The sequence below is a fragment of the Spermophilus citellus genome (genome assembly GCF_964194105.1).
Source record: "Spermophilus citellus genome assembly, chromosome: 2".
NCBI lineage: Eukaryota > Metazoa > Chordata > Mammalia > Rodentia > Sciuridae > Spermophilus > Spermophilus citellus.
This window is the reverse complement of record NC_138183.1, coordinates 195629230-195649934: the sequence shown is the minus strand read 5'-3', so window position 1 is coordinate 195649934 and position 20705 is coordinate 195629230. Positions and strand designations below refer to the sequence as shown.

The 20705-nt window shown below is 37.1% G+C and overlaps 1 protein-coding gene across 2 annotated transcripts in view; it reads left to right on the top strand.

Moving 5' to 3' along the window:
* Positions 1–20705, top strand: part of RNF121 (ring finger protein 121) — a 69624-nt gene that overhangs the window by 6660 nt on the left and 42259 nt on the right. For both annotated transcript variants that reach the window (XM_081282370.1, XM_081282369.1), the window contains exon 2: positions 17974–18011. In XM_081282370.1, the coding sequence (XP_081138496.1) occupies positions 17974–18011 (38 nt within the window). The remainder of the gene's footprint in view (positions 1–17973; positions 18012–20705) is intronic.

Here is a 20705-nt window from a genome sequence, read left to right as displayed (position 1 = left end):
AAAGACTGATAGGTAAATGAAAAAATATGTCATACGTGCTGCAATAGTGGAGTAGGTCCAGTGGGTAAATCAAGGAGAAATGGCAGTCAGTATCACATTTCTTCTTCCTAGAGTGTTTTTTGTTTTGTTTTGTTTTTGTGCTGCTGGGCATTGAACCAGTTAAACCACAGCAGACAGGCTGTGGAAGTTCCCATTCCTTGCTTCTTCAAAGCAATAATCAATGTTTTGTTTTTTTGTTTTGTTGCTTTATTTTCCTCCTGTGGGTCTCTCCCTGAAGACATTTGATAAGTGTTCCTGGTTTCCAGGTATTTTCTTCTCTGGGGATTTTTGGTCCAAGCCAAGATCTTATTGAGGGATTAATGCATGTTTGCGGTTTTTTTTTTTAATATATATATTTTTTAGTTGTAGTTGGACACAATACCATCTATGTATTTATTTATCTATCTGTTTATTTATTATTATTTTTTAATGTGGTGCTGAGGATCAAACTCAGCTTCTCGCCCATGCTAGGTGAGCACGAGCACTCTACCATTGAGCCACAACCCTAGCCTTGCATGTGTGAGTTTAATCTTGAGAATCTGTTTGTTTATCTTTGGAATTTTTATTTTTTTATTTTTAAAATTTTTAGTTGTAGATGGACACATAACTTTATTTTCATTTATTTTTTATGTGGTGCTGTAGATAGAACCCAGGGTCTCATACATGCGAGGCAAGTGCCCTGAGCCATAACCCCAGCCTTGAAATTTTTTTTAGGGATATAAAATGAGTGGTAGCATAGTGAAGAAGGAGGAAAAAAAAAAAAACCCACTAGAGTAGTCAGTAGTAATCCAGATTTTAGAGTACGAATAGTATATTTGTTTTATCCCCGAGATAGCCAACTGATAGTAGATGATTAGAAGACAATGTTGAGAAGGCTTTTGAGGCCAGGGTGTAGCAGAAAAGAGTGCTGAGGGAGAACACTGAAGGCAAAATAATACAGAATACTTACTCTGTGTAAAGTCCTGCACCAAGTGTTTTATATGCATTATCTAATTTAATATCACAACCTTACAAGATAGGTACTAGTATTATTACCCCCACTCTACAGATGTAGACACTGAGAATTTAAATGACTTGTTTAACATCATATACGTAGGTAAGTTCCAGCTCTTGTACTCTTAATCAACTTGGGAAGTATGAATAGTGTTTACTTCTTATCCTATTTTACACTAGACATCCCCACTGTGTAAGTGTGTGATTTCATTTCCTGAGGTGGTTTGACTGAGGTCGTGCTATTTGTCTCTTCTACCAGACTCAGTTATGCTTGAAAGTCCTATTCATTCTTTTATTGCCACATAGTAGCTAGCATAGAATAGGTTTCAAATGTTTATTAAACTTGAATCTTTAATTTAGTCCGTCCACCTGTTTTGAAATCTCCAGGAATTGGTGACTCAGTGTACATTTAAATCCCTCTAATGGTAGGGAGCTTATCATTCCTTAGTCATTGTCTTCCTTCTTTGAATACCTCTGTAGCAGTATTCTTCAGATTGGGCTAGAATTCTTATTTCTGTATAGCTTTAACTTTTTAGTTCTCATTATGCCTTTTCTCAGATTCTGTTGTTTTGTAACTCTGAGTTTTGGAGGTACAGGCACTGACAGAGAATGTAGGCTCAGCATACTTGAGACTGACCTAAAAGCTTATGCTATGGAAGCTAACCCAGGATAATCCATTTAGTGTCATTTCTCATCTCCTTGATATTTCTTTGTGTTTTCCCTTCTTGAAGTCATATGTTATCTCTTTGCTCCTCAGAGGAAAATCTGTAGGTAAACATAAACTCCTTAGTTCCCTCTAAAGTACAGCTTTCCCAAGAGAGTGCTGGGTCATAGCCATGAGGTTTTTGGCCCTGGGCAGCTAGGGAGAAACTAGGGAAAGGGGAGGCAGAGAGCATAAGCCCTGACAAGGTTTTTGTTCTTTCTTTCCTTTTTCCCTCTTTCCTAGTTGTTGTTACCAATAACTGAAAGCATTCTATTTCTTGGAATCCTCTTATGACATTGTACTCCCCATTACCCTTAAGATTAAGTCTAACATCTTCTGAGCAATTTGGTACCCTGCAAAAAACAGTATTTTCTCTCCCTATTTTAATGATAACAGTAATAGGGATTTTTTTTGACAGTTCAGGAGATTGAAATAAGCAGATATAATAATTGCTATAATATGAAGAAACACAGAGATCTCTGGGAACACAAAAAATGGCAGGCAAGGGATCAAGAAAGGATCTTTAGAAGAGGTGGCTCCTTAGCTGACTGTGAATATATTAATATTTCTTTTATGAGGAATGAATATATTAATATTTATGAGGAAAAAGTCACCTTTTAGTTGAACAGCTATAAGGATGAAGTACCTTCATTACAACCTGTCTCTTTCCTTCTGGATGTGAGTTCCTTAAGGAGAAGAAAGGGCACTTCCAGCAGAACTAAAGACTCATTCATTGCTGGGGATAAACATAGATTGTGATTTTGTCATGTGCTTATTATCACTCGTTGGCAAAGGGAATGGAGAGAGAGGGTCAGTTTTCTAAATGATGGGACATTTTGATAGTAACTTAAGAGCATAGGCACTGCAGGGATGGTTTATATAGAAATTGCTTTTTTAAAAAAAGAGAAAAGAAATGGAGATGTACCTTTAGAAAGCAGTATTCTCTGAGGGTTAAATGTAGGAGCAATGTATAAACAGGTTTTACTGGCTTCAGATGGCCTTCCCAGTTCCTCTGAATTTCTCTGCAGCATTGTCCCAGCATTTGTTCAAGAGAGAATTAGTCTCTGAGTATTTCCCAAACATTTGCTTTGTGTCTAGTATTAGGTATGAAGTGTGAGGGGGATGCTGAACAAGTAAGCTATTATCCATGACTTCAAAGCAATTAAAATTATTTAGCATCTTTCCAACATTTATGTAATATATACAATGTGTCAGATTATATCTATTTCATATATATACATTATATATTCATATATGTATGTGTGTGTGTATATATACATATATATATGGATTAAACTGACCTTGGGCCATTTTATACCCACTAGGATGGCTAAATTGGAGAAAAATCTTTGTAATGATTACATATAGAATATGTAAAGAACTCTTACAACTTGACATTAAAAAGAAATAACCTTTGGGCTGGGATATAGCTCATTTGGTAGAGAGCTTGCCTCACGTGCAGAAGGCCATGGGAAGGAAGAACGGGAGGAAGGAAGGAAGGAAGGAAAGAGGGAGGGAGGAAGAGGGAGGAAGGAAGGAAGGAAGGAAAGAGGGAGGGAGGAAGAGGGAGGAAGAGGGAGGGAGGGAGGAAGGAAGGAAGGAAGGAAGGAAGGAAGGAAGGAAGGAAGGATGGATCACAAGTTCACAGCTAGCCTCAGCAATTTAGTGAGGTCCTAAGTAACTTAGTGAGACTCTATCTCAAAATATAAAAAAGAACTGGAGATGTGCCTCAGTGGTTAAATGCTCCTGAGTTTAATCCCAAGTACCAAAAAAATAAAAATAAAAAAGGCAAAAAATCTAACTAGGCTTTTCTCCGAAGAAAATATACAAATAGACAATAAGCACATGAAAAGAATGTTCCGCATCATTAGCTATCAGCGAAATGCAAATCAAAACCTCAGTAATATGGTATGCAAACAATTGGGCAATTTCTCAATAGGTTAAGCATAGAGTTTTACACCCCAGAAATTCCACCCTTAGGTATATTCTTAACAAAAATAAAAATTAAAAAAGTCCACATATAAACTTATAGACAAATATTCATAACAACAAATATTCATAATTATCTTAAAAAACCAAAATGTTTTTTTTATTGGTTGTTCAAAACATTACAAAGCTCATGATATATCATCTTTCATACATTTGACTCAATTGGGTTATGAACTCCCATTTTTACCCCAAATACAAATTGCAGTATCACATTGGTTACATACTCACGTTTTTACATAATGGCATATTAGTGACTGTTGTATTCTGCTACCTTTCCTATCCCCTACTATCCCCCCTCCCCTCCCCTCCCATCTTCCCTCTCTACCTCCTCTGCTGTTGTTCAGTTTTCTCCCTTATTCCCCCCCCTTTCCCCTCACAACCTCTTATATGTAATTTTGTGTAACATTGAGGGTCTCCTACCATTTCCATATGCTTTCCCTTCTCTCTCCCTTTCTCTCCCCCCACTCGTCTCTGTTTAGTGTTAATCTTTTCCTCATGCTCTTCCTCACTGTTCTGTTCTTAGTTGCTCTCTTTATATCAAAGAAGACATTTGGCATTTGTTTTTTAAGGATTTGCTAGCTTCGCTTAGCATAATCTGTTCTAATGCCATCCATTTCCCTGCAAATTCTATGATTTGTCATTTTTTAGTGCTGCGTAATACTCCATTGTGTATAGATGCCACATTTTTTTTATCCATTTTATCTATTGAAGGGCATCTAGGTTGGTTCCACAGTCTAGCTATTGTGAATTGTGCCGCTAAGATCATTGATGTGGCAGTATCCCTATAGTACGCTCTTTTAAGATCCTCAGGGAATAGTCCGAGAAGGGCGATAGCTGGGTCAAATGGTGGATCCATTCCCAGCTTTCCCAGGAATCTCCATACTGCTTTCCAAATTGGCCTCACCAATTTGCAGTCCCACCAGCAGTGTACAAGTGTACCCTTTTCCCCACATCCTCGCCAACACTTATTGTTGTTTGACTTCATAATGGCTGCCAATCTTACTGGAGTGAGATGGTATCTTAGGGTGGTTTTGATTTGCATTTCTTTGACTGCTAGAGATGGTGAGCATTTTTTCATGTACTTGTTGATTGATTGTATGTCCTCCTCTGTGACGTGTCTGTTCAGGTCCTTGGCCCATTTGTTGATTGGGTTATTTGTTATCTTATTGTCTAATTTTTTGTGTTCTTTGTATACTCTGGATATTAGGGCTCTATCTGAAGTGTGTGGAGTAAAGATTTGTTCCCAGGATGTAGGCTCTCTATTTACCTCTCTTATTGTTTCTCTTGCTGAGAAAAAACTTTTTAGTTTAAGTCCCATTTGTTTATTCTTGTTATTAACTCTTGGGCTATGGGCATCCTATTAAGGAATTTGGAGCCCGACCCCACAGTATGTAGATCATAGCCAACTTTTTCTTCTATCAGACGCAGTGTCTCTGATTTGATATCTAGCTCCTTGATCCATTTTGAGTTAACTTTTGTGCATGGCGAGAGAAAGGGATTCAGTTTCATTTTGTTGCTTATGGATTTCCAATTTTCCCAGCACCATTTGTTGAAGATGCTATCCTTCCTCCATTGCATGCTTTTAGCCCCTTTATCAAATATAAGAAAGTTGTAGTTTTGTGGATTGGTTTCTGTGTCCTCTATTCTGTACCATTGGTCCACCTGCCTGTTTTGGTACCAGTACCATGCTGTTTTTGTTACTATTGCTTTGTAGTACAGTTTGAACTCTGGTATCGCTATACCACCTGATTCACTCTTCCTGCTTAGCATTGTTTTTGCTATTCTGGGTCTTTTATTATTCCATATGAATTTCATGATTGCCTTATCTATTTCTACAAGAAATGCCGTTGGGATTTTGATTGGCATCGCATTAAACCTGTAGAGAACTTTGGGTAATATCGCCATTTTGATGATGTTAGTTCTGCCTATCCATGAACAGGGTACATTTTTCCATCTTCTAAGATCTTCTTCTATCTCTCTCTTTAGGGTTCTGTAGTTTTCATTGTATAAATCTTTCACCTCTTTTGTTAGGTTGATTCCCAAGTATCTTATTTTCTTTGAGGATATTGTGAATGGAGTGTTTTTTTTTTTTTTTTTTTTAAAGAGAGAGTGAGAGAGGGGGGGAGAGAGAGTGAGAGAGAGAGAATTTTTAATATTTATTTTTTAGTTCTCGGCGGACACAACATCTTTGTTGGTATGTGGTGCTGAGGATCGAACCCGGGCCGCACGCATGCCAGGCGAGCGCGCTACCGCTTGAGCCACATCCCCAGCCCCAATGGAGTGGTTTTCCTCATTTCCATTTCAAAAGTTTTGTTGCTGATATTCAGGAATGCCACATATAAACTTATAGACAAATATTCATAACAACAAATATTCATAATTATTTTAAAAAACCAAAATGTTGAAACAACCCTCAGTATCCTTCAGCTGATGAATGGATAAATAAAATGTGATATTTCTGCATAGTGGAATATTGTTTAGTAAGAAAAGGAGTGAACTACTGATACATGCTGTAACATGGATGAATCTTGAAAATATGCTAAATGATAGAAGCCAGTCACAAAAGACCACATACTATATGAATTTATTTATATGAAAAGTCCAGAAAAGGCAAAGCTTTAGATTAGTGATTGCTAAAATCTGGGGATGAGAATCAGAGGAGTTAGCAGATGAGCATGAAGTTTCTTTTTAGCATGGTGGGAATGATTTAAAATAAGAGGTTATACAGCTCTGTAAATATGCTAACAATCATTGAATTTCCCACTGAAACTTGATGATACACCTCAACATAGCTTAAAAAAAAAAATCCTACCAGGCATGGTGGCACATGCTTGTAATCCCAGCAGCTTGGGAGGCTCAGGCAGGAGGATCACGAGTTCAAAGCCAGCCTCAGAAACTTATTGAGGTCATAAGCAACTTAGCAGGACCCTGTCTCTAAATAAAATATAAAAAAGGACTAGGGGCATGGGGCTGTAGCTCAGTGGCAGAGCGCTTGCCTAGCATGTGTGAGGTACTGGATTCCATCCTTAGCACCATATAAAAATAAACAGGTAAAATAAAGGCATTCTGTCTATCTACAACTATAAAAAATTTTTTTTAAAATTACCTGGAGTCTTTGAGGGTGGGGTTCCAGGTAAGGGACCAGGGGTGTCATTCAGTGGTTAACAGCCCTAGGTTCAATCCCTGACATCAAAAAAAAAAAAAGGAAAAAAAAGAAAAACCCTTGGTCTGGTTACTTTGTCTTAATAGACTTCAAGCTCCTTAAGGGTGAGAATTGTTATTTGTTTATTATTGTATTTCTAGTGTAGAGCTTAATATATGTTTAGTTAACAGTTGAATGGATGTATGAATGGATAAAGTGAAGAATGTCCTATAAATGAGGTGATATTTGAACTATCTTAAAGGTTGAATAGGAGTGAGCTAGACAGTAAAGGTGAGAAGAGAATTCTAGAGAGAGAAGCAGCAGCCAAAGAATTGAGTCATGTCAGAGAAGGAGAAGGTCAGTTTAGAATGACAAGTGGTTCATTGTGGCTGAAGTAGAAGTCAGTTGGCTGATAGAGGTGAAATAGGTAGCTGATTTGGGTTAGAGTACAAAGTACCTTGCATGTCATACTAAGGAGTTGGGACTTTAACCTGAAGGCAACAGAAAGTCATGAAAGTTTGTCAAAGTAGGATTCTAATGCAGTTAGATGTTTGTCTGACTGAGTCTGTTCTGGAAGATTAGAATCCCAGAGATCACTTTGGAGCCCACTACAACAGTCCACAAGAGAACAAGGGTTTAAGCCTGAACTAAGAAAGTGTGACAATGAAAAACTCAAGGGAGATTTCATAGGTGGTTATATATGATCAGCACATAAACAGTCCAGAATATAAAGGCTTTAGGTATTCATAAAGAATAGTTCTGTTCTGGAGGAAGTGACATCTAGTTTGGGTCTTTAAGGAAAGGTAAAGAAATTTAGGGTATATGGAAGCTGGAGTACATACAGGAAAGAAGAAGAGAAGAGGTCTCAGGAGGGAAGAAGCCAGAATGAGTAATAGAAATTTGATGGGATAGGAATTGAAGAACCAAAGAAGCAAACTTTATATGCTTTCATGTTTGAAAAGTTTAATTTAAAAAGCTACCTTGCTGGACTGAGGGCTGTGCTTTCTGGTGATGGTAGGTAGGGTAGCGAGGTGAAGGCAGGCAGCATCATCAGCAGTTGTTACAACTAACATCTGCTTTCACTTTATTGCTCCAAGTGTGCTGCCCATGTCAGGCCTTAGATTTGGATGGAGGTCTAAAGGATGAGGTAGTTCCACTTTGAAGTTATTTGCCTTGAATTCTTGGCAGAACTAAGGAGTAAGGGTTGGGGGAATGTGAATGAAAGGAGAATGGGAAACTAAAAATGTGGATAGCCTGTGAACCTTTGAACTTCGCTTGTTATTCTAATCACCCAGCAGACCACAGTATCTGTACCCTACCAGATTAAGACTGCTGGCCTGGTTGTTGTGTTATAGTCCTACCAGGTTTAGGAGCTAGCTATTTTCTCTTTTTGCTGGGGTTACACAGCATATTGTTTATGTGTCAGTAGTATCCTTATCATATTGTGTTTAATTGTAGTCTTCCACCACTCTCTGGACAGTGAATACATCAAGGGCAGAGGTTAGACTTACTCATCTCTAATGTTGTGAAATGATGAAGTCTCTAGTCCCTGGCTGTTAATTCTCTAATATGAAAGGATCAATTTATATTTATGAAATGTCAGCTTACCTACCCAAGAGAGGTTTTCAGAGTTTAGAGCCTTTGTGGTTACAGACATTTAAAATCAAGGTGGGAGGCCATCCCCTGAGTGATGGAAAATTCTGTTGTGTGCATTATCACTTGGTAAGTTTTTAGTGATTTAATTTAGTAGCATCCAGTTATACCTCATCACACTAAAGGCATTTTGCTAAATTCTATGGTCACTAAGGGAACTATGGTAGTTTCAAAGACCAAAATATTATAGCTGACTCTAGAGCTTTAGAGTTAGATAGATTTGGTGTGAATTATAGTATTTTAAATTAAGGGAACTTGGAAGTCATCTAAGCCAATCCTCTCATTTTATAGGTGGAGAAACTGAGGCATGGAGATAAGTACCCTATTTATATAAATAAATTAAATATACAAATTTTGGGGGGGGGCAGTACCAGGGATTGAACCCAAGGGCACTTAACCACAGAGCCATATCCCCCACCCTTTTTTATTTTTTATTTTGAGACTGAGTCTTATAAGTTGCTTAGGGCCTCGTTCTGTTGCTGAGACTGGCCTTGAACTTATGATCCTTCTACCTCAGCCTCCTGAACTGCCGAGATTACAGGTGTGCTCCACCACACCTGGCTGTACGTTTATTTTTGTTTATAATGTATATATAACATTTATATGTGTATAATATATATATTTCACATGAACGAATATATAATATATGTAAATACTTATACAAATATATATAATATATAGTAAGTAAAGAGCTACACCAGATTAGAACTACAGTTGTATTTCCCTTCACTGAGGATAGTTGTTACCCTGAGGCCATTTCTCAGAGGGAAAATGAGAGTGAGTTAAAATCCTCCAAGGAAGTAAGACATAACACATGGACTAAGTGTCACTATCCATCTTATTCAGTATTTTCTTCTGGTGCTGGTAAACTGAGGAAAGCAGAGTATTGATATGTAGCAACAAAATAGCCTCCTTCTTTACTGTTCCTTTAGCCTTCTTTATTTTTGTACCTAACACTTCTATAAGAAATTATTTCATATATATTTTTTACATGTCTATTATCTGCCTTCTGTATTAAAAAAGCAAGTTTTATAAAGGAAAAATCTATTTTAAGCCTGTCTTATAATTGTTGGCTACCTTCAAGATTCCAGACACATGGTATATTGGTTAATCTTTGACATTTGTTTTTTTGTTTGGATTTGTTTGTGATCTGTCTGGGTTTTTTTTTTTTTTTTTTTTTTTTTTTTGATCATTCATGAATGTATCTAAACCTTTCTTGAAATGCAGAATGCACACTATTTTTTGGGTGGGGGGATGACTGGGGATTGAACTCAGGGTCATTCAACCACTGAGCCACATCCCTAGCCCAATTTTGTATTTTATTTAGAGATAGGGTCTCACTGAGTTGCTTAGCGCCTTGCTATTGCTGAGGCTGGCTTTGAACTCTCAATCCCCCTGCCTTAGCCTCCCAAGCTGTTGGGATTACAGGTGTGTTCCACTGCGCCTGGCCAGAATGCATGCTATCGTCAAATGATTTGTCAGAAAATTGTGGAAGTGTAACCGATGTGACTCTGCAATCTGCATTTGGGGTAAAATTGGGGGTTCATAACCCACTTCAGTCCAATGTATGAAGTATGTTATGTCAAGAGCTTTGTAATGTTGTGAACAACCAATAAAAAAAAAAAAATGATTTGTCAGATGACTCTGTATGGCTTATTTAAGTATATCTAAGATTACTTTTTTTGGTGGATTAGTCAGTGTGAGGTTTAGTGTGCATTTAAATTTCATTCTTCATGATAGGCTCAGTAGAGACAAGAATCTCAGAAGCAGGGCTGGGGATGTGGCTCAAGCGGTAGCGCGCTCGCCTGGCATGCGTGCGGCCCGGGTTCGATCCTCAGCACCACATACCAACAAAGATGTTGTGTCCACCGAGAACTAAAAAATAAATATTAAAAAAAAAATCTCAAAAAAAAAAAAAAGAATCTCAGAAGCAGCAAAGCAATGTGACTTGGCAACTGAGAACACTTAATCCACAGTTATAGGTAGAAAGCAAGGCTGATTTATTCATTAGATATAGTAGGTGCAGTGACTAGAAGCCCACAAAAATGTTTTGATTCTTTTTTAATTAGAAGAAAAAGGTGAATGTAATCTGGCTTGGATTATACATTTTAATACCAATGTAGTCATAAAACACATATTTTAAAAAAACTTTTCTTTTAATGGAGGAAGGGGTCCACAAAGGGAAGAGTGCCCAGGTCCTGTAAAAGTTATAATGTGGCCTTGACACAGGATCTTGTGACAAGTAGTTATTGGCTGTTTGAAGCACTAATCCCTGACATTGGTTTCTCTCTTAAGGTCTATCCATCTCCCCAACACTTCTCTAGACCTCAATCACCATGATCATTGATGGGTTATATCTGTGTTTTATATCACATTTGTGCCTTTTATAAAGTAGAAACAATTGTGTTTCTTGTGCTGAGTAAATTCCTGATTTTTTTTTTTAAAGCTTTTTATTTTCTGACTTCTCAGGGGCAGGAAAAAGTTTGATTCATTTCTGTATCTCTGTGCTTAGCCTAACCTGCACTTTAGAATAGGAGTAACTAAACTGGGAATAAGTAAATGAATACATGTATCAAACCTCTTAGATAGCCTCAGAGGTCCTTTTCTGGAAGAAGAGTATTATAAACAGTTTTCCACCTATCTTTTAGTTTTTCTGAGTGTCTTCAGCAAAATTTAGAGAGCTACTGGGATACTAAAGAAGATGTGGAAAATAAGGGTGATCATCTGACTTGAGTTAAAAGCCAATATAAAGAATCAGGCACAGAGAGGAAAGAATATTCTTTTTAACAAATCATGCCAAGACAATTGGATAGCTATATATAGAAGAATGAAGTTGAATCTCTGTTTCACACTATATAGAAAAATTAACTAAAAATGAACCAACAACCTAAATGGAAGAACTAAACCTATAAAACTCTTAGAAGAAAACATAGATGTAATCTTCATGACCAGATTAGGCGGTAGTTTCTTAGATATATCAAAATTATAAACAACAAAAGAAAAAAATGTAAATTGGACTTTATCAAGATTAAAAACTTCTGCTGGGGCTGGGGTTGTGTCTCAGTGGTAGAGCACTCGTCTAGCGTGCATGAGGCACTGGGTTGGATCCTCAGCACCACATAAATGTAAAATAAAGATATTGTGTCCACCTAAAACTAAAAAATAAATATTAAAAAAAACTTTTGTGCTACAAAAGACATTAAAAAAGTGAAAAGGTAACCTACATAATGGGAGAAAATATTTTCAAGTTGTCTATCAGATAAGGGATTTGTATCTAGAGCATAAAAATAACTTAAAATTCAACAGTAAAAAGATTATTGAAGGAAAAACAAAACCTGAATAGGCTTTTCTTCAAAGAAGACATACAGTGACCAATAAACATGAAAAGATGCTGAAGAGAAGCTACGGGTGTAGCTCAGTGGTAGAGCCATTGCCTAGCAAAACAGTTTTCATCCTCAGCACTGCAAAAAATAAAAAATTATAAAGTTGAAAAGATTCTCAACATCATTAGCCATTTGGGATGAAAAATCAAAATCACCTTGAGATATTATTCCACACCCATTTGGATGCCTTAATCAAAAAGAGTACAAATGGGTTTGGAATTGTAGCTCAGGGGTAGAGTGCTTGCCTAGGAGTGCGAGACACTCAGTTTGATCCTCATCACCATATAAAAATAAATAAATAAAAAGTATTGTACCCATCTATAACTAAAAAAAATTTAAAAATTTTTTTATAATAACTGACATATATTATAATTAAAATTTTTTGTTGTAAATGGGCACAATACTTTTATTTGTTTATTTTATTTTATTTGTTTATTTTTATGTGGTGCCGGGGATCAAACCTAGTGCCTCATGCATGCTAGGCAAGCACTCTACCACTGAGCCACAATGCCAGCCCCTTTTTGAAAATTTTTTAAAAGTACAAATGTTAGCAAGGATGTGGAGAAATTGGAACTCACTGCTGGTGAGACTGTAAAATGGCACAGCTGTGATGGAAAACAGTTTGACAGTTCCTCAAAAGATTAAGCATGGAGTTATCATCATATTACCCAGCAATTCTACTCCTAGGTATATACTCAAGAGGAAATAAACATGTGTTCACACAAAAGTGTACTGAAAATGTTCATAGCAATATTACTTATAATAGCCCAAAAGTTGATATATTCCCAATATCTATCAACTAATGAATGGATAAGCAAAATACAGTATATATCCACAATGGAATATTGTTTGGCAATAAAAAAGAATGACCCAGAACTTGAAGTTGTAGCTCAGTGTAGAGTATTTGCCTACACTGGGTGAGGCACTGGGTTCAAGCCTAAGTACCACATAGAAATAAATAAATAAAAGGTAAAATAAAGGTATTGTGTCCATCTACAACTAAAAATATATAAATTTTTAAAAAGGAAGTGAAGTATAATATATGCTACAAAATGGATCAATCTTGAAAAAATTATGCCAGGCCACACAAAGTGCTTGTAATCCCAGTGGCTGAGGGGCTGAGCAGGAGGTTAAAACCAGCCTCAGCAAAAGCAAGGGGCTAAGCAACTCAGAGTCTGTCTCTTAAAAAAATACAAAATAGGACTGGGGATGTGGTTCAGTAGTCAAGTGTCCCTGAGTTCAATCCCTAGTGTCCCCCCCACCAAAAAAAATAATGCCAAGTGAAAGAAAGCCAGCCACAAAGACCATTATATATTCCCATTTATATAAATTGCATATATATATATATATATATATATATATATATATATGCAGAAAGTAAGTTAGTGGTTACCTAGGGCTGGGGGTGAGGGGAGAATGGATAATGACTTCTAATTAGTATGTGGTTTCTTTTGGGGGGTAATTGTAGCATAATTCTGTGAATGTACTAAAAGACCCTAGTATACTTTATTTTTTTTAATTTTTATTTTTTAAATTTTTTTTAGATGTTGATGAACCTTTATTTTATTCATTTATTTATATGCAGTGCTGAGGATCGAACCCAGTGCCTCACACATGCTAGGCAGGCACTCTACCACTGAGCCACAACCTTAGCCCCCTAGTATACTTTAAATGGGTAAATTTTATGGTAAGTGAATTAGATCTCAGTAAAATTGTTATTACCAAAAAGAGAATCAGGCCAGGGGCAGTGATGCACACCTGTAATCCCAACAGTTCAGAAGGCTGAGGCAGGAGGATCATAAGTTCAAAGCCAGCCTCAGCAACTTAGCAAGGCCCTAAGCAACTTATTGAGACCCTATCTCAAATAAATAATAAATAAGTAAACAAACAAATAAATAGAATCAGGTGTACAGATGCAAAAGGCTATAGGTGCAATTTATGAATGTGAGTGCTGGGGTGTAGTAGTAATGCTTTTTAAACTTTTAACATATTTATGAATTACTTCAGTATCTTATTAAAATAAAGATTCTGTCTCAGATTCTTGGATGGAGTCTGAGATTCTTTATTTTATACCAAGCTGTGGACCACAGATAACAAGGTAGTATAGGATGTTGTGTTTTAAATGAATGAGATCAAAGAACCTTCCAGAAGCCAGGAGGAATAGATCAAAGTTTTGCAGCAAGGCAGAAAGGGGCTTAAGGAACAAAGTAACCAGCCTATGTAAAGATGCAGAGATCACAGACTATTTTTGTAGAGGACAGGAAGACTAAAATTGTGGGGTACAGTGGTGAGTCACTAATCATTTGCACCTTAGAAGATATAGCTCCCAACTTCTGACCATTTTTTATCTTTGCAAAATTTTCTCTTGCCCTCTGCCTGGCATTTTTGGTTTAATTTCTTTCAAATCTAGGCTTATGTAGATTGATATGACTAGGGGCTAGAAGTGAAATCCTAGAAGAGAAGTGATTGACTAGCAATAAAACATTCTATGTATAGGTCATAGTGTTGATTATGGACCCATCAATCAGTACTCTTGACCTGAGAACCTACCCAATTAGCTACTGAGTTCTAGACAAGGTGCCTTCAGACTGAGTTTAGTGCTTGGCCCCAAATGAATAAACTCCTTAATGAGAGAGAAAATAAAGATGTCTTTCCAGATGGTACAGGTTAATTATAGCTATAGTTAACTGCTTTCCTTGTTTTTCCACTTGAGTCAGAAGACTGGTTTGGGTGTAATTTAAAACCTTTTTGTTCTGGAGGCAAAATTAAAGCCAGATCATATATTACTCTTAACTTTTTACTACTTCATGAAGTGCTAATGATCCTCGAATCCCAAGTATTACTATTCTGTGCTTTACCAACATTCAGTTCCCTGCCTCTTCTAGTAATTTGTAAAAAATGCACACTGTCCTAGGAGGAAAGGCAGGGAAATCACTTGATCACCTTGAATGTATTTTCCTCACAGCCTTCTGATGAAGTCAGAAGTCCTATTTTGTTTTCCAGGTGGAAAAACTGAGGCATAGACAGTAACTTGCTAAGTCTACTCTTTGACAGAGAGGTACCTCCATGCCTGGCCCAGTTTTCTGGATCTTATAGTTTTGCCTTCAATGGACATGTCTTGAGAATTTGAACATGTGCTTGTTTTGTCACATAGTTTTTAACATCATTTTTCTGACTGCTCTAGTGTTGGATGAATACTCCTTTCTCAGATGATTATTAGTTACTATCTTCCACCCTCATATTGGTAATTGAATCCAAGATACTGTACTACTGAGCTACATCACCAGCCCCACTTATTTGTTTGCACTTTTGGGAGTTGAACCCAGGGCCTTGTGCACGGTAGGGAAGGGCCTTACCACTTAGCTATTCCTCAGCCACCCTTATTTATTTTTTATTTTTGAGACAGGGTTTTGCTAAATTGCTAAGTCTGGCCTTGAAATTGTGATCTTCTTGCCTCAGCCTCCTGAGTCACTGGGATTACAGGTGTGGGCCACCTTGCTCAACTAATTTATTTTTTGTGTTTGTTTACTCACCAATTTAAAGCATCTCCAGGTGGTATATTGATTTATTAGCATACTTGCATACTTTATCATAAAGAATTTCGTTCAGTTCTACCAAGTATTCATTGAATGCTTAATATATGCTTAGCTATGTGCTGTTCTCCTTGGTAGACACAGACATGGTGTAAAGTGTGTCTTGGCTCTGAGGCAGCTTCTGCATTTATATGCTGGGTACAAGTTAGACATAAACAGGGCCAGGGCCAGGATGAGGCAATCAAGGTGCTGGGTACAAACTTGAAGCAGTCACTTAAGGTCATAAAGTGTAGTGGTAGTAACTGGAGTGGAAGCTTTCTTAAATTATGAGCCCTAGATTCCTTGCTTGACCCAGGTTGGTCCTAGACTTAAGCGGCAGTTAGGTCATTTAGAAAGCATATCTAAGATAATATAAGGATATGAATGTGTATTAGAGAACAGTGTGCATAATAATCTAATGTGCATAATAATCATCTTGAGAGTTTATTAAAAGGTAGCTTCTGATTTAGTAAGTTTAGAGTGGTGCCTGAGATTGTGCACTCAGATGATCTGAGTTCATGAGCTACATTTTGAGTAAAAAAGAGAAAATTCACTGATAGAAAAAAGTAGAGGACTGAATTCACTATGCTACAGAATCGAAACTTTTCTAGGAAAGATGAAATCCAAGCTAGGTTCTCAAAGGATAACTTGGATTTGAATAGGAAAAAATGTAGCAGAAAGGCATTCCAAGCAGAAGGAGGAGTATACAAAGGCCCAGAGACAGTATATGAGTCTCATAAGTAGATGAAACTTGTGCATTGATTTTTTTTCAAAGTTTGATTTTTCATTGTCTGCAGGTACCTCCCAGCAGAGCTTTTCCATATTTTGTATCCATTTGTCCCCTTTCATAGTATTTGACCTCTGTCTTTTTAGATGAAGGCCTGAGTTAAGGTACCAAGTAAATTCTGTGAGGCAATATGTGAAGTAGAAAAAGGAAGGAGGGTGGTTGACTTCATTACCCACATTGGTTCAGCAAAACCTTGGGATTATTTATTTATTTTTCTTAGCTGGGACATGAAGAAGCCAGAAAGCATTCCTTAAATAATGATGGGCATTCCCAGTACACAGACTTAAAGGATGGCTGGTAAACATGTGTTGACTTGAGTTGGTAGTAGAATGGAGCTCTGTTTTATCTCAAATATTTTGCTTTCTTTTGGTACTGGGGATTGAACTCAGGTGCTTAACCACTAAGCTACATCCCCGGGCTTTATTTATAATTTATTTAAAGAAGGGAGACAGGGGTCACAATGGATTGCTCAGGGCTTTACTAAATTGCTGAGACTGGCTTTGAACTTGCTTTTGTATAGCTACAAGTAGAAGACTTGAGCCCTGAACTCAAAACTAGTGCCATGTTTTTTTGTTTTTATGGTTTTTTTTTTTTTTTTTTTGTGGTGGTGGTGGTTGGGGGGAGGTACTGGAGATTAAATCCAAGGGCACTTAACCATGGAGCCACATCCCCAGCCATTTTTATTTTATATATATGAGACAGGGTCTCACTAATTTGCTTTGTGCCTCGCTGAGTTGCTGAGGCTGGCTTTGAACTCATGATCCTCCTGCCTTATCCTCCCAAACTGCTAGGATTACAGGTATACACCACTGCACCCAGCTATTGCCATGATTTTTGATGGGGGTGATTTTTGTCCCCTAGGGAACATTTAATAATGTCTATAGACTGTTCTACTTATTGCACCTGGGGTGATGGTACTGGCAATGTATAGAACCTCTCCCCCAATAAAGAGTTAACCACTCCGAAATATCAGTAGTGACAAGTTTGAGAAAACTTGCTTTCAAAAGACAAGACCCCAGAGAGAACCTGAACTTGGAGCTTAACCATACCAGTAGTTAATAGTAGGGCAGGGACTAGAGCTCATTTTACCATGGTCTAATGTTCTGCCTGCAACCATGGTGCCATTTAGAACCATATGGCAGTATATGACAGAATATTTTATGTAGCTTCATCTCTCACTAATTCTGACTTGCATTTTTTCCCTAGTCATACAGTTTTATTCTTTCATGTCTATGTTATTTCTTTGGATGCAATATATTTCTCTCATTTCTTTATCTAGATATTTCACATGTCTTCTAAGAAGCCTTCCCTAATCTATAATGCCCTAGATTGAGTTAAAAGCCACTTCTTCATTCTTCTATAGCTAGTCTTTATCATATAATAAAGAAATTTTCTGTTTATGTATGTCTTCCTCATTAGGCTTGAGTGTTTGGTAGTTAGGACTCTTTCGGACTCTTTCAGTCTTCTGCCCTCATTGCATAGTACAGAATATGTATGCATGCATCATACATTCAGTCAAGGATATAAGCCAAACTACAGTTAGAAAAGGGAGAAATCAGTGTGAAATAGTTTGGGGAAAAGCTTAATAGAGAATGTGAGGCATGGAATTTTCCTTAGTACCTTGAAGGCATTGATGAGTGCATGAGCACCTTATATTAGACAGGGATAGTACTAAGACAATAATGGGTTTTTCTGGTGATGTCTTTCTACAGGTTGATATGTCAGACCTCTCCCCTGAGGAGCAATGGAGGTAAGTGTTGCATTGTGGGCTCCATGATTTGGTAACTGAAAGTTAATCCAACTAATAGAGTTATATGACTACAACTGTGGGAGGCAGTGGCTCAAGACTGGCAAGACAGGTCTTTTGGGATCTTTCCAAGTATCTGGATCATTTCTGGGTAGCTCCCTCAGTCCTAGAGAGTAAGTGGATAATTGCACCAAACCCTCCATCTGAATTTGAATTCCATTTCCACTATGTGATCTTGCACAAGTTGCTTACCTTCTCACTGCCTAAGTTTGCCCCATTTGTAAAATGGGGATCCTAACAGTACTATCCTTTATAGAGTTGTGAGGATTAATATATGTGAAATTCTTAGAATAGTATCTGGCATTTGGTGAGCTTCCAGTAAGTTACTTGTTTTGAAGATGATTATCATCATTAACATCATCATCATTATCCATGATACCTGATGGAGAGCTCTGGTTGAGAAAATGGGAGTTATGTTTTCTCATTTTAGCTCTGCTACTAAGTTGCATTGGAACCAGAATGAGTCAAAAAATATCTTATTTTTATGATTTGTTGTTATTAAAGGAGTGTCAGGGTGCTGACCCCACAGATTTCACAGGACTGCTGACCAGTGAGCTGAAATCAACCAAGTAAAATTTATACTGAGAAAAAAAAAATCCCTTAATTTAGATTAAAATTATTATTTTTAAAAAAATATTTTTTAGTTGTTGATAGACCTTTATTTATTTGTATGTGGTGCTGAGAATCGAACCCAGTGCATCACACATGTTAGGCAAGTGCTCTACCATTGAGCCCCAACCCCTAGATTAAAATTATTGATTATAAAAAATATAGAATAGCAAAGGTACCAACTCATATGAGAAACCCAGCATGAGTTTTAGGTGACTTTAGGCTCAATATGCACCAATTTTGAACCACAGCTAACAAAATACTTTTAATAATTTGGAAGATGTTCATAGAAATGTGCTGTCTCCCTTAAGGAAGGTGACAGTGCCACTGTGCTCTGCTTTGCAGGACACAAATGTTTTGTTCTAAGCAGTGCTTATTAAGAAGATCTTTAACTGGATCATGTCTAGAGGAAGGCAACCAGGATTAATAGTCTTCACGTCCTGTTACATGAATAGTGGCTGAAAGATCTAGAACTATTAGCCTAAAAGGGCACAGGAAAATTGAGGTAATAACAGGAGAGGCTTTTGTTGTTGTTTAAATGAAAACATAATAAATCTTTAAAGGGTGGTTGTTGGAAAAGAGGAGTAGTATGTTCTTTGTTTTCCATGATATAGAATTAGGCCCAATGTGTTTAAGCTGTAGGAAGATAGATTTTTTTTTTGTCTCAATTTTAGAAATATCTTTAATAATCAAGGTATATTGAGAAATAATAAGCTTTCTGTCGCTGAAGTACTGGAATTTTATTCATTCATGAAAATATGAATACATACAAAGTGCCAGACCCTGCTAATTCTAGAGTAGATTAAATATTTAAAAAATTTTTCTTTTTTTAATTGTAGATGAACACAATATCTTTATTTATTTATTTTTATGTGGTGCTAAGGATCAAACCCAGTGCCTCACACATGCTACACAAGTGCTCTACCACTGAGCTACACACCCAGCCCTAGAATTGATTAACTTAAAGGCACATGTTCTCAATGGAAGTATCCAAGCAAAGGTTGCAAAAATCATTTTTGCATTGTGCATGACTTTTCTGATCTTTTCTACATCCTTTCTTTGATTTCATGTTATAGACATCCATTTACTTGTGTTTTGTCTGAGAACAAGAAATTCATTGCTTGCTATCTTTATAACTCCACACAGCACTTAGGCTTTTTTTGTTTGTTTGTTTTAAGTATTTTCTACCCTCTTAGCTTAGCCTAGCCTTACAACAGCTCTGTGAGGCAGGCAGAAAAGATTTGGACTCCTTTTGACAGATGAAGAAATTGTGGTGGAAAGATGTAATGTTTCTTAGCCAAGGCCACATGGGTGAGTCTGAACCTAAGTTTCTGACTCCCAGTCCTATTCTTTTTCTGATAGATTCTTCCACCCAGGGTAGAATCATGTTAGATGAACCCTTAGGTGCTGATTGACATTTGGCTGCCTACTCTGTCCACCACGTTTCCACCCCACTAACATTTTAAACATAGAATTTTGAAAGAACTACATGATGAATGCCACTCTAACCACCACCTAAAAAAGTTAACTTTTTGCTGTATTTGCTGTATCATTTATCTACCCATAATTTATCCCACTGGATTCTTCTTCCTGTTAGTCTTTCACTGCCCTTAGGCATTCCATGAAGACATCATCTATATTGTCCTTTTCCCTCTATCCCTAATACCTTGGTATAAGGGAAATTTATATAAAATCTCCTGATTTGTACGCTACATTTGGATTCCATTTTCTCTCTTAATTCCTCCCTCATTCCTCTGCCTTGACTGATTCTGACCCAGAGTGGTAGGAGTAACTATTCTTAGAGGAAGTTTTTGCCAGTATTGACCAAGGGAATTACTTGCTACTAGTCCTCAAGACCAGAGAATGCCAACCTTAGAATAATAAAAAGTTTCCAACTATACTGTTGCTTGAGCCCTTGAGGAAACAATTTACTTATGGATACTAATGATGCAGTTACTGTTGGATGAGTATAAAGTTAAAGCAGTCCAGATTTTCTAGGCTTTAACTGGTCTTAAGAGTTCTTGCCCT